This window comes from Talpa occidentalis, unplaced genomic scaffold, assembly GCF_014898055.3.
Source record: "Talpa occidentalis isolate TD23 unplaced genomic scaffold, MPIMG_talOcc4v2.1 talOcc4.9, whole genome shotgun sequence".
Classification (NCBI taxonomy): Eukaryota; Metazoa; Chordata; class Mammalia; order Eulipotyphla; family Talpidae; genus Talpa; species Talpa occidentalis.
In genome coordinates this window covers 65,472,012-65,493,430 of record NW_023605305.1, presented here as the reverse complement: position 1 = coordinate 65,493,430, position 21,419 = coordinate 65,472,012, and the positions used below count along the sequence as shown (strand labels likewise).

The window sequence follows — 21,419 nt, the reverse complement described above, 5'->3', positions numbered from 1 at the left end:
TTTTTTTTAAAGATTTATTTATTTATTTATATAAGCACTGGGTACAGTCAGAGGCGTGGGAGGGTGAAAGAATTTGCCAGAGCCAGAGCGGGGAGCAGAGCAGGCAGACTGAAGTATACTGCTGAGGAGAGCAGCGGGCGGCGGCAGGAGAGGTCTGCGCGCCATGTGGGACCCTCGCCCAGCAGCCGGGATGGAACCGGCACAGCAGAGGCTGCAGGCAGCTTCGCAACACACCGCCCTCAAAGAAACATTTAAATGGTAATTTAATCAATCAAGTCACAAGTGAACAACTAGCTAAATTCTACTCTTGAATAGGAAAATTCATATAAAGATGCCAATCTGTTTCAATTATTATAGATATTTATTCTAATTTAAATCTTTTTTTGGGGGACTGGATGAAGTGATTCTAAAGTTCATATTGTTGAATAGTAATTTTTCTGAAAATGGAGAGAATAGTTGAGAGGGGTAAATGAAATGTCCTTTTAGGTAAAATAAATTTTTATTTTTATTTTTTTAAGATTTATTTATTTATTTATACAAGCACTGGGTACAGTCAGAAGTGTGGGAGGGTGACAGAATTCACCAGAGCCAGAGTGGGGAGCAGAACAGGCACACTGATGAAGTACACTACTGAGGGGAGCAGCAGGCGTGGCAGGAGAGGTCTGCGCACCTTGTGGGACCCTCTGGATCAAACCGGTGCTGCAGAGGCTGTGGGCAGCTTCGCAGCCCAGCGTTCAATTGCTGCGCCACTGGGGAGGCCCTAAAATAAATTTTTAAAAGGTCCAAATAACTAAGGAGATACTATATTCCCAAATGGAAAGGACCAGTATTGTAAAACTGTCAATTCTTCATATAATGATCTATAAATTTAACACAATTCTCAACATGATCTTGTTTAGATTTTGTGCAGAACCTGACATGTTGATTATATTCAGAAGAGTGAGGATATAGTAATAAAATAATTTTAGAAAAGAATGAAACTGGGTAGAACTGGCACTATCAATAATTAAAAGAGTGGAGCAATAATGAAGAAATGGTCAAAGAATGAACAAGTGAATAAATGAGTGAACAGAAGTCCAATCTTGTGTATAGGGGACCTTAATATATGATAAGATCAACAAATCAAAATAGCACTAGAGGATCTTAGAATTGGTTGTCCAGTTGGATGAAAATAAAACTGAATATCTATTTTATACAATATATAAAAATAAATCTAAATGAATTCAAGAACTGTTTAAAAAATCAAATAAAAACATAAATGAAGCTAGTATTTTTATAAACTCAAGATGAAGAGAAATTCTTCAAGCAATTTAGAAATATTTTAAGCCATTAAGGAAAACACTGACTAAAGTTTAGAAGCTTCTTCATAAAAAGACACCATTAAATAAAATGAAGAGAAACAAAAGACATATAAACACACAAAACAGACATGACATAGCTATAAAAGAATTCCTAAAAATTAGTAAGACAGCTCCCCAAAAGAACACATTAATAAAGATGTCAATTTATAGAAGGCAAACAGCCAGTAATACATGACAAAATATTCAAATTCACAGGAAATCAAAGTATTACAAATTAAATAGCAAAATAGCATTTCTTGCCCTACATACTGGAATTACAGACTTTAAGATATTTAGCACTAACAAGAATATTAAGAAATGAGTTTGTGGGAGCATAGACTGGTAAAGTAATTTGGAAGAGATTTAGCACTATCAATTATAATTTAAAAATGTGTAAGTTTTTAACCCAGAAATCTCATTTTCTAGGAATCCATCCTTCAAAAATGAAGCCTATGCACATAAAGACAATTTTACATGGAATACTCTCTTTAACAACAAAACTTAAAAATAATTCAACACCCACTGATAAGTGACTGCATAGTCAACATTTGCAGGAATGCATTGGAGCGATAAAAATACTATTAATAACTAACCTGAAAAGATATTCATGAGGTAATGTTAAACGGAAATATGACAATTTGATTTAATATTAAAAACATGCAGATATATTTTATATAAATCTAAGAAAAGTCAGAAAGCTCATGTATTAAATGGGTTACCAATATCCAAGAAGGAATGGGATGGAGGACAATTTTCCTATCTTACTTTACCAAGTATTTTTAACTGGTAGATTGTGAATTATGTTTTTTCCCCACTATTTTTTCAGAATCAAAAATATGTGACTGAGGGGCCTCCCTGGTGGCACAAGGGGTTAAGTACCGCACTATGAAGCAATCTGCAGCCTCTGCAGCATGAGTTTGATCCCTGGCCGTGGAACAACCCACATGGCGAAGCAGACCTCTCCTGTCTTGCACACTGCTCCTCTCAGCAGTGTATTTCAGTAGATTCACCTGTTCTGCTCCCTGCTCTGTCTCCAGTGAATCCTCTCACAAACCCCCCACCCCCGCATCTCTGGCCTATACCCCAGCTCTTGCATGCATAAATAAATCAATCTTTAAAAGAAAAAAAAATATGCCACTGAGTGCTGCAGGGGGCCTTGATGCCCCAGCCAGATAAGACACCGACAAGCAGCTGGTTTCCGGCAACTGAGGTAAATGTAAAATGAGTACACTTACTTTTACTCAGTCTAATGGCCTAAATTGATTCTGGGACAGTCACTTTCTTAACTGGCCAGAAACCAGGTATTTACTAAGAAATTTTAATCATACTTGTTTGGCAAAATTAGACTTCAATCTTTGGCATCTCCCCTATACATGAATTTTATCTGAATACAACCTAAATAGTATAATTCTACATGAATTGCACAAACAACACAATTATTCGGAAAAGTGTTCTGACCTAAGGGAGAAAGCATAGAGACAGCTTTAACTTCAAAACATGTGATAATAATGAGGCTAAGTCCAAATTCTTACATATTATTTTTTCAGTCAATATTCTCCAAGTAAGGTAGAAACTTTGGGCTGCTCTGTTTTTTTGTTTGTTTGTTTTTTAATTAATGAACTCACTCTGCAGCAAATGAGCAAATGCGTTAAACATTTTTTTAATGAAATTAATTTCTGTTACTGTCCAGTACTCTATAATGTACAGCCAGTTCTTTTTTTTTTTTTTTTTTGCTATTAGCTGTCATTTACTCCCTTTATTCTTTTTTTTTAAATAATAAATTTTATTTTTATATTCCCCCATACAATTGCAAACGCCCCATTCTGACCCCAATCCATCCCCTCCCGCCCCCCACCCCCAAAAAGTGTCTCTGGTTCATAGTTTTTTGTTGATTTTGATTTTCACTTTCTTATATTCATTTTCCTGGTCCCTTATTTCAGTTTTCTAGATTCCTGCTATGAGTGAGACCATCCGGTATTTTTCTTTTTCTCTTTGGCTTATTTCGCTGAGCATGATCCCTTCCAACGCCATCCATGTTGCTGCAAATTGCATGTGTTTATCTTTTTTGAATGCTGAGTAATATTCCATGGTGTATATGTACCACATCTTCTTGATCCAGTCATCTACTTTTGGGCATTTGGGCTGTTTCCAAAGCTTAGCTATTGTAATAGTGCTGCTATAAACATAGGGGTGCAGGTGTTCTTTGGAATTGATGTTTCTGTGTCCTTTGGGTAAATACCTAGGAGTGGAATTGCTGGATCATATGGAAGCTCTATGTTTAGTAGGTCCAGAAATCTCCACACAGCTCTCCACAGTGGTTGGACCAGTTTGCACTCCCACCAACAGTGCAGAAGAGTTCCTTTTTCTCCACACCCTCGCCAACATTTGTTGTTGCTAGTTTTTTTAATATGTGCCATTCTCACTGGTGTAAGATGGTATCTCATGGTAGTTTTGATTTGCATTTCCCTGATTACAAGTGATGTTGAACATTTTTTCATATGTCTGTTGGCCATTTGCATTTCCTCTTCAGAGAAGTTTCTTTTTAGCTCTTCTGCCCATTTTTTGACTGGATTATTTTCTTTGTTGTTGCTGAGTCTCATCAGCCTTTTGCAGATTTTTGTGATCAGTCCTTTATCATTAGTGTTGGGTGCAAAAATGTTCTCCCAGTTGGTGGGGTTTCTCTTTATTTTTGTTATTGTCTCTTTTGCTGTGCAGAAGCTCTTTAATTTGATGTAGTCCCAGCTGTTTATCTTTGCCTTCACTATCACTGCTTTGGGTGATGTCTCTGTAAAGATGTCTTTGATGTGCAAATCCCATAGTGTTTCGCCTATATTTCCTTCTATGTATTTTATGGGTTCAGGTCTTATGTCTAGTTCTTTAATCCATTTTGAGTTGATTTTTTGTGTATGGTGTGAGGTAGTGGTCAAGCTTCATTCTTTTGCATGTAGCGACCCAGTTTTCCCAGCACCATTTATTGAACAAACTTTCTTTGCTCCAATGCATAGTCTTTGCTCCTTTGTCAAAGATTAGTTGACCATAAATCTGTGGGTTTATTTCTGGATTTTCTATTCGATTCCATTGGTCTGTATGTCTGTTCTTGTTCCAATACCATGCAGTTTTGATGATTATGGCTTTGTAGTAGAGTTTGAAGTCTGGGAGTGTGATGCCTCCATTTCCTTCTTTTTTTTTCAGTAGAGCTTTGGCTATTCGGGGTTTTTGGTGATTCCATATGAATTTCATCAATAATTGTTCTATTTCTTTGAAGAATGACATTGAAACTTTGATTGGAATAGCATTGAATCTGTAGATTGCTTTTGGTAGGATGGCCATTTTAATAATGTTTATTTTTCCAATCCATGAGCAGGGCATGTCTTTCCATTTCTTTGTGTCTTCTTCTATTTCTTTTAACAGTGTTTTATAGTTTTCTTTGTATAGGTCCTTTACCTCTTGTTAGATTTATTCCCAAATATTTGATTTTTTTGTTTCGATAATAAAAGGGATGGTTTTTTTGATTTCTTCTTCTTCAGATTTATTGTTTGTGTATAGGAAGGCTACTGACTTTTGCGTGTTGATTTTGTATCCTGCCACTTTACTGAATTGATTGATGAGTTGAATTAGTTTTTCTGTGGAGATTATGGGGTTCTCTATGTATATTATCATATCATCTGCAAATAGTGATAGTTTGACTTTTTCTTTTCCTATTTGGATTCCTTGTATGTCTTTCTCTTGTCTTATTGCTCTGGCTAGGACTTCCAGTATTATATTGAAAAGCAGTGGTGAGAGTGGACATCCTTGTCTTGTTCCAGATCTTAATGGAATTGCTTTCAGCTTTTCACCATTGAGAATGATAATCAGCCAGTTCTTGAGACACAAGTATATGGGATAAAACCTTGTCTCTGAATAGATTTTTGTTCTGTTTACTTTTAAAATCACTACCTTTTAACTTCCAGGTGAATAAAGCCATTTCTAATAAAACTTATTCCATTTATGAAGTTCAAAATGATAGCCAAATTACTTAGCTAACTTTCAGGGCAGGTAAAAGAGGCTCCCTGAACTGACCAGTGTCAGAAGTTATTTATGACTGGCAGACATATGATCTTTAAGGATAAACTGGAGGGCAAGAAAGAATCAATCTATAATCAAACAAGCCATTAGTCTCTCTCCTTGATTGCTGTTAATTAATTTATCCAAACATGGTACTGTACTACAGAAATTACTGCTACTTTCTTTTTTTTTTTTTTTTTAATTTTCTTTTTTTTAAAGATTTTTTATTTATTTATACAAGCACTGGGTACAGTCAGAAGCATGGGAGGGTGAGAGAATTCACCAGAGCCAGAGCAGGGAGCAGAACAGGCAGAAGGACCGAAGTACACTGCTAAGGGGAGCAGCGGGCAGCAGGAGAGGTCTGCGCGCCATGTGGGACCCTCCTCCAGTGGCCGGGGAGCAGCCGGGGATCGAACCGGCACTGCAGAGGCTGCAGGCAGCTTCGCAACCCAGCGCTCAACCGCTGCGCCACCCGGGAGGCCCCCTACTGCTACTTTCTAAGCACAATTAACATCGTTTAGGTAAGTATTCTTAACATGGAATTTTCTGTTCTGATCAAATTACAGCAGTTACCAGTGTCTTACACATGGCAAGTATGTACTAAGTAGTTTTTAATGGAATGATTAAAGAGAGAACAAAGTACCTTCAATTACAAACAGATCAAACATCCATAAAAAGTTAAAAACCAATGCATTCCCGTTACCACAAGGTTAAATTTTTTTCTTTTTGAAAATGAAGTTGACAATAAAAGATAATAATGGTATTATTGCATCTGAGGGATAATTCTGTGCTCATTATAAAACTTTGTTTTCTATAATCTGTGTAATATCAAAAAACTTACAAACTTAAAGTAAATTATTTTGTTTATTCCTGGGATAATGAAAGAAATTCTGATTTAACCGAGTCATGAAATCATCATGTATACATATACTTGCCACATACAACAACAGATTTTAAATAGCAAGATAATTTCACGTGTATCACAAATTCAGAGAAAAATACCATAGGCAAAGGGAAATTGGTGAAGTAAAAGTCAAATACCCTACACTAAAATTTGGTTATGATTAGGAATAAATATTTCTTGGGTTATCAGAGTCATGGAATCTGCTCCTACGGAGATTAACTTCAATATGTAAGTTGATGTGCCCACATAAGTTGCTACACAGCAACCTAAATAAAGTGAGCATCCACACTGGGGGCATGGAGTGTTTTAACTTACCCCAAGTTCTATATCTTCTGAATGAAGCTTGGCTTGGATTGCTGCAAATCCACCTAATTCACCAAACTACGAAAAAAAAGGGCACAAATTATTTTTTAAATGCCACTCATAAATTTAAGCAAGGGTAAAGGGTAGTGTTCTATCTCTCAATGTGGTCTGTAATACCAGTCTTGACAGTTGATAAGTGACATCCTGCAGGAGCTGTGCTAGGTTCTAAAGCTGAAGTCTGTCTGTACAAATGCACAGACAAGAAGGGGAAGGAACTATAAACCCCCTCTCTTTAGGGAAAGATTCTCATTATTCTCTGTTGTCATTTACTTAAAACATCAAATCCTAGGAAATCTCATTAAAAAGTGGAAAACAACTATATTAATAAAAGTTACATACCTTATTTACCAAATCCACAACCCATCCATGAGGCTCCTATGAGAAAAAACAGAAATTGAGATAACAAAATACCTTCCCCATTAACCCTTACAGCATTTCCAGTTTTATGAATTATACACCTAAGGAGTAGTGAATCAGGAATAAAGAAACTAGTTTCAATCCCAGCTGTACCACTAAAATTAGTGCCCTTAAGTCAGCTCCTTCTTTTCTCTTCCTTTCTTTCCTACCCTAAGCATTCACTATTCTTGGTGGCTGCATACAGACCAGTGACCAAGAAGAGATGTAGTATTTGCTTTCATGGAGCCCATATTATAGCAGGGTCAACAAAAACAAGTAAACCAAGAATCCCTAAAATAAATCAGATTGTGGTAAGTCCCACAAAAGGTCCTCACATCAGAAATAGAAGGTGCATACTCTGTTCAGAGTGGTGGTCATGAAATATCTCTCTGAAGAAATGGACTATAAGCTGGAACCTGAAAGATGAGACAGAGTTAGACTCTAAAGAATAACCCAGGCAGAGAGGCTGAAATGGCAAAGGCCCTGTCTGGGGAAGGCAGCAAAGAGCCTCTCATTTGAGGAACTCAGAGGGAACTCTCCAACTGTGGCATGGTAAAGTGGCATGTAGAAAGAGGCCAAGGCCAGATCATTCAAAAACATGTAGAATGCAATTAAAAGGAAAGCAAAAGAAGTGTTTCAAGCAATAGACTGATTCATTTATGTTTTAAGATGACCACTCTTGCAGAATGGAATGAAAAGGATGAATGGAGAGAGAAAAGTTGAGATGCCAGTGAGATAACTAGTAAACTAGAAAAGCTATGACAATGTTTAGAATAGGATGGTAGCAGAAAAGACAGACAGAAGTCAGCTGCATGTATTAGAGATTAAATCAAAGAACTTGTTTATAGTTTGGATATGGATAAAAAAAGAATAATAATAATAATTAATAATAATAATAAGTGAGCAGGCGGAAAGTGAGTATATAAAACATTTCATGGTCTTTAAGTTCTTATCAAAGAATAAAGATTGATGAAATTTAAGTTTTGTTTAGTTAACCAAAAGATTTTAGGGTAACCACTGAAAGAATAACTTGGAGGACATGGAATATTTCATCTAGTACGGTGCAAGGGGCAGAGACCATGCTAGAGAGATATGTGGTATCAAAGGTAGAATTTTCTTAAAGATGGGAAATACTGGAGCATGTTACATACAATGGGAGAAGAAAAGAATAAGCATACCAAAGGAAAAGTAGAAAGCCTAAGGATAAAATGAGAAGGTAAGAGGAAAGCAGACTTTGTAGGGGAGAATTCCCTTTTGGAATGAAAGGAAATAAAAAGACTGAACTTTATAGATCTCATTTGCTGCAAATATAAATTGAGGGGAAGAGAATGAACATATTCTGAGCACTTACTAGAGTGATCACTAGAGTGATCCAGTGTGTTCAGTGTTTTCATATACATCTGTCATTTAATCCTGACAACAAAATTAAAGATTGTGCTATTTTGAGAGGCAGGACTATATATAAAGAATGCAGACTCTGAGTGAGACTGCGTGGGTTCTTTCTATAATAGGTATATTAATAGCTTTTCATCTATGAAGTGGGGGTTAAAATAGCACCAAACTCATCTCAGTGTTTTATAGGGATTAAATCCCATGGTAGATACTCACTGCCCCGTCTGCTCAGCTCTTACTCCTCGCTGATCCTCCCAGATGGCGCTAACTACTTCCCCTGTATTTATGCATTGTACATTTTTATAATTGTACCTATTGTTTATTGTACTATAATATTTCATTTTTTTATCCTCCCGCACCCCCCACGCTCTAAGTTAAGAACCATGTCTTTTACTCTTTATATTAAAGACAAGGAATGTTTTTTTATACTTGTATCTCCACAACCTAGAATTATGCCAGGCACACAGCAATGTTCAATAAATGATGTTGAACTAAACATCCATTTAATAAATTGACTTCCCGCAACTGTGTCTCAAAAACCAAAGTGTTTATTTGTTCAAAGCATTGTTTAAATTATGACTCATAGGCATAATGTTACTGGCATATTATAGACCTTTTACTATAAAGACAGTGGTTCCGAACTTGAAAGAACCAAAGTTTTTTGTTTTTCTTTAAAAAAAAAAAAAACTTTTGTTTTAATGCCTAGAGAGTTTAAAAGAAAATTATACATGAGACTAACCACTAGATAATTTTTTCCAGTTATAATCAGTCATTTCAAATGCTCTTATCTATCAAATACCTATAAAGAAACAGGGATAACCATTAAACTGGGGTTCTGGTAATTCAATAAATAGGGCACTTATGTCATGTAGTGATTTCTCATATTACTAAATATTTCAATTCTATAAAATTCTCATTAACAGCTAAGGAAAATATGCAATATTTATTTTAAAAGTTAAGCAATTTTATGAGCCATCTGGAATATTTGTTATTTTTCATAGATGGTTTTAATACTTTCACTTAGTTGTCATTTTTATAATACAGAAAGACTTCTTCAAAACATTTTCTATAAATAGGTGAAACAAAGCTATGTTTACCTTTTGGAAAGTAGATACAGGTGAAATAGCAAACATATTTCCCTCTCCAAACACTTCTGCCCAATTCCTTTGAGATACTTTCATTCTGTTTTTAAAATGGTATTCATTATCAGGATTGAAAGCCTAGATTCAAAGAGAACAGAGAAACATTATTATCTATTTCTATAGCAACATGTATTAGCATTAGAAAAGAAGATTAAAATATAGCCTTGGACTCCTTCACTAATGGAATCTTTCAAGTATCCCAACAAAGCAAATTGCTTAGCTAAAGCAGAGGAGCAAAGGACTAGAATGATGCTCTCCTGTCCTGTGCAGTTTGCTGTAAGTGAAGAGAGGTGTGGTTCAAGGCAAGGTATGCCAACACAACAGATGTCCTAGGGCTGCCATGGGCAGAGCTGGGCAACAAGGCAGTTAAGACAGAAGGAGCACCCCTTCTTCTTGCAGCTACTGTTACTAATAGGGGAAAAGGACCAGGAACCAAGCCATCTGGACATACTATGGCAAAATATTTGAGACGTAAATAGTCAGGAAAACACAAGGGAAAACCATTCCATCATTCTAAGAGCTGACAAAGTTATTAAAATTAGAAAGGTATACAGAATACACCACAATAAAAAGCAAGGACCCTCAGAGCTAAGTAAGAATCTTTAAGGATAATCATTATCACTCATTAATTAGGAATTAGAACTTAGTAGAGTAGGTATTTTAACTAAAATCAAAACACAATGAACTTCATTTTAGAGATACTATACCATTGTAAGCACACCCAGGAGACCAATGGGGATTGGATCTTGTTTTATTCTCTCTGCAACCAGTTCTATTAATAGCATCAACATGTTGTATATGCCTTCATGAATTTCAGTACCCCATTTGTGAACAGCACTTGATGTCAGGAGCTACAAAAATATAGAGAACAGTAGAGAGACTAACTTGAAAAGAAAAAAAACGAAGTTTACAGCTACAGTTTATCAGTTCAATCTTGCACAGTTAAGAGATACTACTACAACACTTATTTTTATGCAGATGATTTTCCTGAAAATTTATTTCCTAAAATTTGAACATTTATACCCTAAAATTTATTTATTTATTCCAGTCAACCCTGAGGTTTGCTTCTAAATTTAATTCCTTAACATAAAGAAGTTTGTTTAAAAAAACTTTTTTTTATTTGTCCTTTTACTTTCTATTACCACAAAAGGAGGACAAGTGGTATAGAGCAAGTAAAAACCTGAGATCAATTCCTGGCATTACTGTTTTCTAGCTGTGTGGTCTTGGACGAATTTACCTGGATTCTCAGAGGTTCAATGTTTTTATCTCTAAAGAGGCATGATGCCTCTAAAATAAAAAAGATCTAACAAATGTGAGAAGATCAAAAGTATCAAAAGATCTAACAAATGTGAAAGACCTAACAAATGTTCAATAGATCTAACAAATGTAGAAAAGATCAAAACATCTAACATAGGTGAATGCATTTTACAAATAGTATCATTATCATTATTAATGCTAATATATGCTGACTGTCACTATTAATCAGTAATTCTGAAGTCTAAGAAACACACTAATTTTGTGAATTTGAATTTCATCTCAGAACAAAGTCTGCAATCTGCCTCCTGTTGCTCAGGTTACAGCAGGACTCTGAATGGGAAAAAAATTTTAAAAGTAACTTATCAATTTATTTTGCTGTGCCTTTCTTTTTGGTAAATATAAAGGTAATATTCAATTTTTTAATGCATTAAAAAAATCTAAGATAGTTCTAAGTGATCAGGCATTACTATATTTCTTAAATAAAAACATAAGATGTAAAACAATGGTATAACTCAAATGGCACCTCAAATACATTAAAAAACAGGAAATAGGCACACCTAGATGAATTTAAAATCATCCCCACCAGATCTTCCCAGTACTTGGAGAAGTCTAATTCACGGACAATTGCCACAATAGGGAATGAGAAAACAAAGGATTTCACCTAATAATATAACTACAAATTGGTATGACAATTTCATGTTTTTGTAAGCTTTCCTTCAAAGGGAAAATACTGTGAAATAAAAATTCCACCCTGGCCCCACTGAGAACTCCTTAACACAAGTAGCCTAAAGAGTCAAACTTCTTTAGCTGCAAAGGAAAACCTCAGTTCCAGATTTTTAAAATACCATTCAGCTGCACTATTTGCTCACATGAGCAATAACCCTAAAACTGATTTTACATAAGTCAGTGAGTTACTATTTTTTGCAAGAATTTTTTTTGGCCAAGACTATATATTCTGATGTCTAAAAATTAAACAATAAGGCAAAATGAAGTACACATTAACATTTAAGAAGCTTCATGAATATACAAAATAAAAATTTACGTGTATTAAGTACCAATCCCTCTGGTGACATCTCATTTGTTTTTAACTATAAATATAGAATTCTGTCTACCTCCCAGAAAAGGTTGGGAAAGACAAGCAACACCTATGGGGGCAGATGCCAGAAGGTTGAAACATGACTTCTGCCTTATGTACAGGGAAAGAATCCAGGCAGGTCTGAAGGTAAAATAAGCAGGAATGGCAACAAAGTTCCCTTTGTGTACCTTAAACATGCAGTTGCACTGGATAAAATAGCTTTTTTATAACTTTACTTCTAAAAAAACTTTTGAGGCAGCTTGTAAAAAGGGCCTAGGTAAGAGGGTGGACAGAGTCATCATTCCAGGAAACACAGCTAAGGGAAGCATCACCAATTACATAAAGACTAAATCTTCAGTGAAGGTTAAAAGGGCACACAAAGTCATAGTCTCTCTGTTTTAATAAAAGAAACTATGCCTTACTGATGGGGAGGAGAACCTTTGCAATACTTTGTAAACACTAAGAGAATTTAACATAAACATTTTTACATAAACTGCATCAAATAACACAATGCAGGGTACCTTTTGCCTGTAATATTATACAAAGAAAAATACCAAACAATCATCTTACTGTTTATTATACTACTATAAAGAGTTGAGGGTTGCAACATGGATGGAGCTGGAAGGGATTATGCTAAGCAAAATATGTCAGAATGAGAGAGACAAATACTAGATGGTGTCACTTAGATGTGGAATATAGAGAAACCAGACAAAGGATCAGATAAACTAAAAAACTAATCCTTGAAAGCAGACTACAGAACTGAGGCGTCCAGAAGGAGAGGGCAAAAGCAGAACAGAACACAAAGGTGGAGGGGAGCACAGTGGACTATGGGATGGGCTGTGGGTGGTTTGGTGGTAGGTTGCTATGGTAACATCACCTGAATGGGGAGATTTTATACTTCCAAAATACAAACTATGACATAAACCAAGATTACCTCAACAAAAAAATTTTTTTGAAAGCTGAGGGCAGCATTGTGAAGTATCTCCATATAGAGTTAAGAGTATTATACCCCAAATATGCAAACTGCTAGTGAACTGACTTGATACAGGGCTCCTTGATACAGGACTTGACCATCCACCTAAACACCCTTTCTTCAAACTCATCAGTCCTTTCCTCTGACTGTGAATAAATGTGTATTTTCTTTCTCTGTTAATGTATGCTTACCTTATATGTACACTATAAGAAACCTATTTTTAAAAAGCTACTATATTTAATAGAATTCTTAAATGTTTAAAATAAAGTCATGAATTGGTAAATGAATTCATCCAAAGTGAAGATACATCTTGAATCCATAAATTCCTGCACAAATAACAATTTTAAAAGATCTCTTGTCTTAAAAATGAAGCTCTTTTGTTCTTAAAATTAATTTTATTTTTTAGCCTGTATCAAGGGAGATTCTATCAATATGCAGATGGAAATAATAGTTTGCAAGTGAAGAGTTTATTTTACTGGGTTTTAAGAGAAATACAAATTTTACCCACATGTGGTTTTAGTGACTTACTTACACATGGAACAAAAATGGAAGTCAAAACCCAGAAGCATAAGACAGCAGGGGACTCATTTATTCATTCAACAAAGACTTACTGAGCTTTCTCTGAGCTGGGCACTAGTTATGCGCAAGGGAAAAAAAAACACCAGTGTCTATGACATTATCCCTACTCCTATGGGGATTCAGGACTCATGTCCTGAAAAGGGAGTCATGCTGAGTTAGACTGCTTTCAGAAACATGAGTCTGTGATCTCTATTCTCACTGTGGGGAAAAACTGCTTTCCAAGAGATATGAGAGCAGAACAGGGGGGCACAAGCATATCATTCAGGTGCTGACAGAGTCACTGTCATAAGCATGCCACTTTGCCAGTGAGAATACTCTATTCAGTTAAAATGTCTGTGGTTTAAAACATTTGCTTCTGTCTCAGCAAAGTGAGTATTAAATAGTTTATATTCTGATAAATATTATCTTTCTAAATGCCACAATCCTTAGTTTAATAAGATGTGTAATTTAGTGTAACTAGATCTTAATCTATTATTTGGTAATTAAATAGGAAGTAAAAGTGATATTCCACTCAGGACTACAAACAAATATAAAGAAGTAAATCGTCTATAAGTCCAAAATTCAGAGCTACGTTTTCATATTAGAGGACTCCTTACTCAAACAAGATTTATAAACTGGTCTCACAGATGAAAAACTCAAACCAAAACAGAAAAACCCATGTTCAGGCCACACCAAAAAAAAAAAAAGAAAGAGAAGAAAAATCAGACTAGTACGTTTTTCTTACCTTTTTGAATGCTTCAGGCATACACCTATCCATAAATCTTTTACAATTCTCGTCAGACTCAGAAAGACCTTAGTAAAACAAATGAAAGGACATGTACGCCTTTTTAGATTCCAGCTAGTTTGCAGCAATCATATATACCATTCTAAATTCACAAATGTGGAATTATTTATTGTAGAAACCTTGATTCTTAGGGGATGTTTTTAAAAAGATTTTTTTATGTATTTATACAAGAACTGGAGTACAGGCCAGAGGCAGACAGACCGAAAACACTGCTGAGGGGAGCAGCAGGCAAGACAGGAGATCTGCCATGCCAATGTGGGTATCTCCTGGCTGGCCAGGAATCGAACCAGCACTGCAGAGGCTACAGACAGCTTCACAGCGCTGCGCTCAACACAATGCGCCACCAGGGAGGCCCTCTTACGGGATTATTAAAAGCAAAATATATAATACACATATATTTTGATAAAGGAACAGACTGAAAAACAGTATTAATTCATCATTAATAGCACAGTACATATTTATTACTAGTATACATTTGTTAATGGTATAATGAAAAAATACTAATTTGAACCCAAATGGTTGAACCTATCTTTCTGTGTCAGAGTAATTTGAAATGATCTAACAAAAAGCTAATAAAGCTCCACCAGCAGCCATTACTGTTTTCCTAAACAGCTCAATAAAAACACAAATACTCTCAAAAAATGCCAAAATTACTTCTCCCCCAAAACAAGCTGATGTATTCTGTGTAATAAAATGTACAAAGTTTTACCTGGTACAATGAAGTGATAAATACTTGCTAAGTGAATGCACTAATCCACTGTTAAACTATCCTTGGAACACATTTTTTAAAAAAGCTTAATGAGGCTTATCATTGGGGATACTGCCAAACGCATTTTCTTAGTCCCACTGCCTAGCACCATACCTAGATCCTACCAGGTACTCAATAAATGCTGCTGCTGAGAAGCCAGTCATAACACACCACAGAAATCTATTAGGATTATATTTAATCATGATGGTGAGCTACACATACTGTTAATAAGGAAAAAAAAAAACACAAGATAAGTCAATTCATCTTATTTTATAACTGAATATGAAAAATTATTATTTTCTCTTTAATATATTTATAGACGTTCCCTTATATTGGCACCCATTTTCTCAACCTAGTGTTATTTTATTACTCTATTAGTTTAACAGTTGTAAAGCACTTAAGATAGTGCCAAGTACTTAATAAGTCCAAAATGTTTGTTAAATAAATATTACTTTCTTCTCTTAAAAAAAAAAAGGCACTGAATTGAGTTTTAATTTAAAGTGCTCCAAGATCCTGTGGAAAAAGTTAACTTCAACTTTTATAAAGCTTTTAATCATATTTTAAAGAATTTTACACTATGGAGCCAGAAGAAAATAACTGATTTAATTCAAAGCTCTTATCCCACAGGGGCAAAGTAAGACTAAGAGAGTTCATGATCTGAGATTATGCAGACAGCCAATGAGAAGAACTAAGGTTAGTCAGACTTCTATCAAAAACACTCTACTCATGAGTCCTTAGGACTGAAAACTTACCAAGTCTTGCTAGGTAGGTAGACGCCAACAAGCATTTGCCTAGTGATTCTTCTCGCTTGTAAGGGATGGACCAATGATCTGTTAAGACGCGGCTCTCCAGTTCATACAAATTTGTTGTAGGGAATTCAATTCCTTCCCCTGAGCAGTTTCCATTTTCATCATTCTTCTGACAAGAAAGGATTATGGTAAAAACAAATAAATTAATCAGTGACTACTCTAAAAATGTTTAACACTGAACAGATGCTTTATCAACAGCAGCTATTAATACCAATAGTGCAGATTCCACATTTCTTTCTCATAATCACAACTTTCACCAGGATCATCTCAAATATTCTCAAGTTTCATCAATGTGCCCCCACTCCCCCTCTCAGTGGTGATCTCATCTTGAGGGGAAAACAAAAAAAAAAACTTTTCTCTCATAAAATACCAAACTTTCCTTTACCTGCAGTCATCCTAATCCTTTCCCCTATTTGACCCTGGGGGAACACATTTCTCCAGAAATGTACCTGTATTTATTATCTCCCATCTCCTCACCACCTCACTCTGACATCATATCAAAATGGCTGCCAGACTCCCTATTCTCCCCCATGGCTACTGCTAAGGCCATCACTGAAGACATTTGGTCATAAAATCCAATGAGTGTTTCAGTCCTTATCTTACTTCAAGAATATTTTACATTTTGCCCACTTTCTCTTCTTAAAATGTTAGACTTGCTTCCCTTACCTCCCAGGACAGCATTACTTCCGTTTTCCTTCCTTCCGTCTAGCTGTTACAGTTCTGTCTCTTTTTCTGGTACTCCTTCCCCTTCATACTCTCAAATATTGTCATTCCTCAAACCTTAGTGCTAGGTTCTGTTCTCTCGTCTGTGTTTTGTGCCACAGTGAAGGGCAGCATATTCATTTAATAGCACAGCCAGAAACCAGAAATTCATTCTTAAAATCCTGTTCTCCCATCTCCATTCCCAACACCTGACAATTAGATTTATATCTCTCTCAAAATCCATCTACTGTCCTTCTCCACAGAAATGCTACTTATTCCTACACTCACCATTCTAGCCTCTTTAACTTAACTCCAATACACCCATAACTCTTTCAGAGAAGCTATTTCAGAACTTATAAACTTTGACATACCCCTTAATAATAATAAAAATTATATTCTACTATCCTGATCTCTTTCACAGTAATACTCACATATATAATTTCACATTTGTTATTTATATTATGTTTACCCCCATTAGACCAAGCTTCATGAGGAAAGGACACTGTCTGCTTCTGACCACCTCTGTATTTCCAGAACCTGGGACCTAACCAAAGTAGGTATTTAATTCATACTGTAAAATGGAAAAATAATTCATGCAAATGAGATTTCAGCTATCAACGGGGTAACTGCCAGATTTTCCATCAGTTCTCACCATGATAATTTGGTTTGTTTTTATCGCAGTAACACTGGTTTATAACACTGTATATGGTTCAGAGGTTACAGGATCATACCTCTTCAGATCTATCCATATTTCACCACACCATACCCACTACCAAGATACCCATAGTTCTCCACCATAGTCCATTGTTCCCTATCAACTTGCTCTCCGCCCTCCCCCCTCCCTCCACTGGTAGCCTTAATTCTTTAAGACAGACTTCTAGGATTTGTTAATGGTTTTGTCTGACCTTTTGTTTAGTTTTTCTATATCCTATATATAAATGAAACTATCCTATATTTGTCTTTCTCCTTCTGACTTATTTTACTTAGCATAATCCCCTTCAGTTCCATCCATGTGGTTGCAAATGACAGTTTATAATTTTTTATTTTTCACTTTTTCTGAAGAGTTCTCCAATATGTGTATATATACCACATCTTCCTAATACACTCATCTGTCCCTGGGCACTTGTACTGTTTCCCTAACTTGGCTGTTAAAAGGAATGGGTGATGACAGTGGATTAAGTACATTTAAAATCATAGCAGAAGTGAAAATTCAGTTTCTAAAATTTTAGAAATACATTTAATTGTATACTTGTTAAATGCTTAAGTTTAGTAACCTAGGATCAAAGTAGAAATAAGGCATATAAAAATAAAAATTCAGTTGGATGATGGGCATAACTCATTACTACAAAATAACTATCATTAATTTCTATAGGCATTAACAGATCAAATCATGTGTTATATCACCCAATGTAGCTAACAGCTATAAAAACGAAGCCTCTGAATGGAACTACTGCTCTTCTAAGAGCCACAAGAGAGCTTGTAACATCTCAATGCTGCCCACCATGGAAGGACACAATGAGAAATCAGCACTCTACCACCTGAAGAAGGCCCTCACTGGAACTCGACCACAATGGCACAATGATGAATCTGGATTTCCAGTCCCCAGAACTGTGAAAAATAAATTTCTGTTGTTTACAAGCCAAAAGCAAATAAATGAAAACCAAAAAAGCTAAGAGCTTGCTGGGGAGGTGTGGGGGTGGGTAAAAGAGCTATATAACATCAGTAATGAGAAACATATGCCTGATGTGACACACCGAAGGGCACAACATCAGGACATAAAGAACAAACAAAAAACTGCAAGAAAAATATTAACAAAATCCAATACTCTTAGATGATAAAAAAAAAAACCTCAACAAACTAGATGATAGGTATCTACAAAAACCTTACAGTTAGTATCATACTAAAATTGTGAAAGACTGAGTATTTTACTCTAAAATCGGGAAAAAGACAAGGATAGTTGTTCTTATAGCTCCCACTGAACATTATGCCAGCAAGTCTAGTCAGGTCAATATGGCAAAATTAAAAATAAAAGGCAGTCATTCAGATTGAAAAGATTGAAGCAAAATTATTTCTATTCGGGCCTCCCCGGTAGCCCAGCGGTTGAGCGCTGGGCTGCGAAGCTGCCTGCAGCCTCTGCAGCACCAGTTTGATTCCAGGCCTCCGGGCGAGGGTCCCACATGGCGCGCAGACCTCTCCTGTCGCGCTCGCTGCTCCCCTCAGCAGTGTCCTCTGTCTGTCTGGCTGTTCTCCTCCCCGCTCTGGCTCTGGTGAATTCTCTCACTCTCCCGCACTTCTGACTGTACCCAGTGCTTGTATAAATAAATAAATCTTTAAAAAAAAAATTATTTCTATTCACTGATGAACATGATTTTGTACATATAAAAATTTTAAGAAATCCATCAAAAAAAAAAACCTACAAGAACTAATAAATGAGTTCTGCCAGGTTGCCGAGTACTATACATATATATATATATATATATATATATATATAAAATTCAGATGTATTTCTATACACAATGAGAGATCCTAAAATAAAATTAAGAAAACAATTCCATTTACAATAACCTTAAAAAGAATAAAATTCATGGGCCTCCCCGGTGGCGCAGCGGTTGAGCGCTGGGTTGCGAAGCTGCCCGCAGCCTCTGCTGCGCTGGTTCGATCCCCAGCTGTTCCCGGCCACCGGAGGAGGGTCCCACATGGCGCACAGACCTCTCCTGCCGCCCGCTGCTCCCCTCAGCAGTGTAATTCGGTCCTTCTGCCTGCTCTGCTCCCCGCTCTGGCTCTGGTGAATTCTCTTACCCTCCCGTGCTTCTGACTGTACCCAGTGCTTGTATAAATAAATAAATAAATCTTAAAAAAAAAGGAATAAAATTCTTAGAAACACAAGACTTTTACATTGGTACAGATTAAAACATTAATATTGTTAAGATAGCAATACTCCCCAAATTGGCAATACTCCCAATACAATCAGCTTCAATATTACTATTGGCTTCTTTGCAAAAATGGAATCATATAGAAATTCAAGAAACCCTCAACAGCCAAAATTATCTTGAGAAAGAACAACAAAATATGAGGATTCACACTTCCTACTTTCAAAACTTACCACAAAACTATAGTAATCAAGACAATGTGGTATGGCATAATGATAAAACACAGATTGATGGATTTCAATGGGTCTTGTACTCTGCCTGGGGGATTAGGGTGCTTGGATCTTGTTCCTTCACAAAACACCAGCAGTAACTTTTAGACTCATCTGAGAAATAGACTAACTCCCAAGCCATGGCAGTTTGTATAAATCAAAATATTATATTAAGGGGCCTCCCTGGTGGCTCAAGGGGTTAAGCACCACACTATGGGTCAATCCAAAGCCTCTGCAGCACGAGTTCAGTCCGCCACTGGCCAGGGAGCAGACCACATGGTGCAGCAGACCTCTCCTGCCTCGCCCGCTGCTCCTCTCAGCAGTGTACTTCAGTCAGTCTGCCTGTTCTGTTCCCCACTGTCTCTGGTGAATCCTCTCACTCCCTGAATCTCTTTAAAAAAAATATTATATTAAGCTTAGAATTCCTTTTTTTTTTTTTTTAAGATTTATTTATTTATGCATACAAGAGCTGGAGTACAGGCCAGAGGTGTGGGGGGTGAAAAGGATTCACCAGAGACAGAGTGGGGAACAGAACAGGCAGCAGGCAAGTCAGGAGAGGTCTGCTGCACCATGTGGGTTGCTCCCCAGCAGGCCGGGGATTGAACTCATGCTACAGAGGCTGTGGACAGCTTCATAGGTTGCGTCTTAACCTCTTGTGCCACCAGGGAGGCCCCTTAAGCTTTGAATTCTTTACTTGTGTAGAGTGATGGAATGACAGAGAAATAATTTAAGGCAAAACAATTAGGAGAGATCAGGTTTTTAGCATCCAAGTATCTTTTTTAATGACAAATTTTCAAAGATTTTTTTCTTATAAAACACATTTTCATTTTTTCAAAAAGGAAACTTAGTGGTCTTTAATATCTTTAATATCAACAGGCATGCCATGTTGATACTTTAATTCATTGCTTTAGCTGCTTAATATTTAAGCTTTGCTTCATTTTACTTTTCTATATTTAAAATCTTCACAGCCTATTTCATTTTGTAGATGTACATGACAAATTTTCTCATCTAAAAATGTTGAGAGTTAAATGTTAAAGAATGTTGTGTGACATTTATCCAATAATGTCTTGATTAAAAAAACATAGAACAATAGAACTGAATTGAGATACCATAAATAAATCCTTCTATCTGTAGCCAAGTGATTTTCAACAAGGGTGAGAATACAATACAGTTAATCTCTGACAAAGCTAAAAAAAGCAGTTCACTGGAGGAAGGATAACCATTTCACAAATGGTGCTGAGACAACTGAATATAAACAAGCAAAAGCAAGAAACTGGACCCCGCCGCAAACCATATATAAAAATTTAATTCAAAATATAACACGAGTAAATCTACATACATAATATTGAATCAGTAGTACACCCCAAAACACAAGAAAATAAAGATAAATTTTGAATACTGAATGTCATCAAAAATAAAAATAAAGTGCGTGCCAAAGGACATTAAGAAAAGACAATTTATGGAATGGGAGAAAATATATGTAAATCTTATATCCAATAATAGACTTTTATCTAGAATATAAATGAACTTTCATGACTCAACAATGAAAAGACACACTCACCCAATAAAAACTGGGCAAAGGATTTGAGGGGACATTTCTCCAAAGATATAAAAGCAGCCAATAATGACCACAATGAAAGATGCTCAGCATCACTAGTCATCAGGGCAATGCAAACCAAAACCACAAGCTACTACTTCACATACACTGGAATGGCTAAAATAAAAAAGACAGATACCACCAGGTATTGGTGAAGCTGTGAAGAAATTGAACT

The 21,419-nt window shown here is 36.1% G+C and overlaps 1 protein-coding gene across 1 annotated transcript in view; it reads right to left on the bottom strand.

The window, feature by feature from the left end:
- Window positions 1-21,419, bottom strand: part of USP24 (ubiquitin specific peptidase 24) — a 138,493-nt gene that overhangs the window by 92,331 nt on the left and 24,743 nt on the right. The window contains 6 exon segments of the mRNA XM_037499421.2: window positions 6,604-6,669; window positions 6,991-7,026; window positions 9,537-9,659; window positions 10,289-10,432; window positions 14,190-14,257; window positions 15,750-15,915. Of these exon segments, the coding sequence (XP_037355318.1) occupies window positions 6,604-6,669; window positions 6,991-7,026; window positions 9,537-9,659; window positions 10,289-10,432; window positions 14,190-14,257; window positions 15,750-15,915 (603 nt within the window).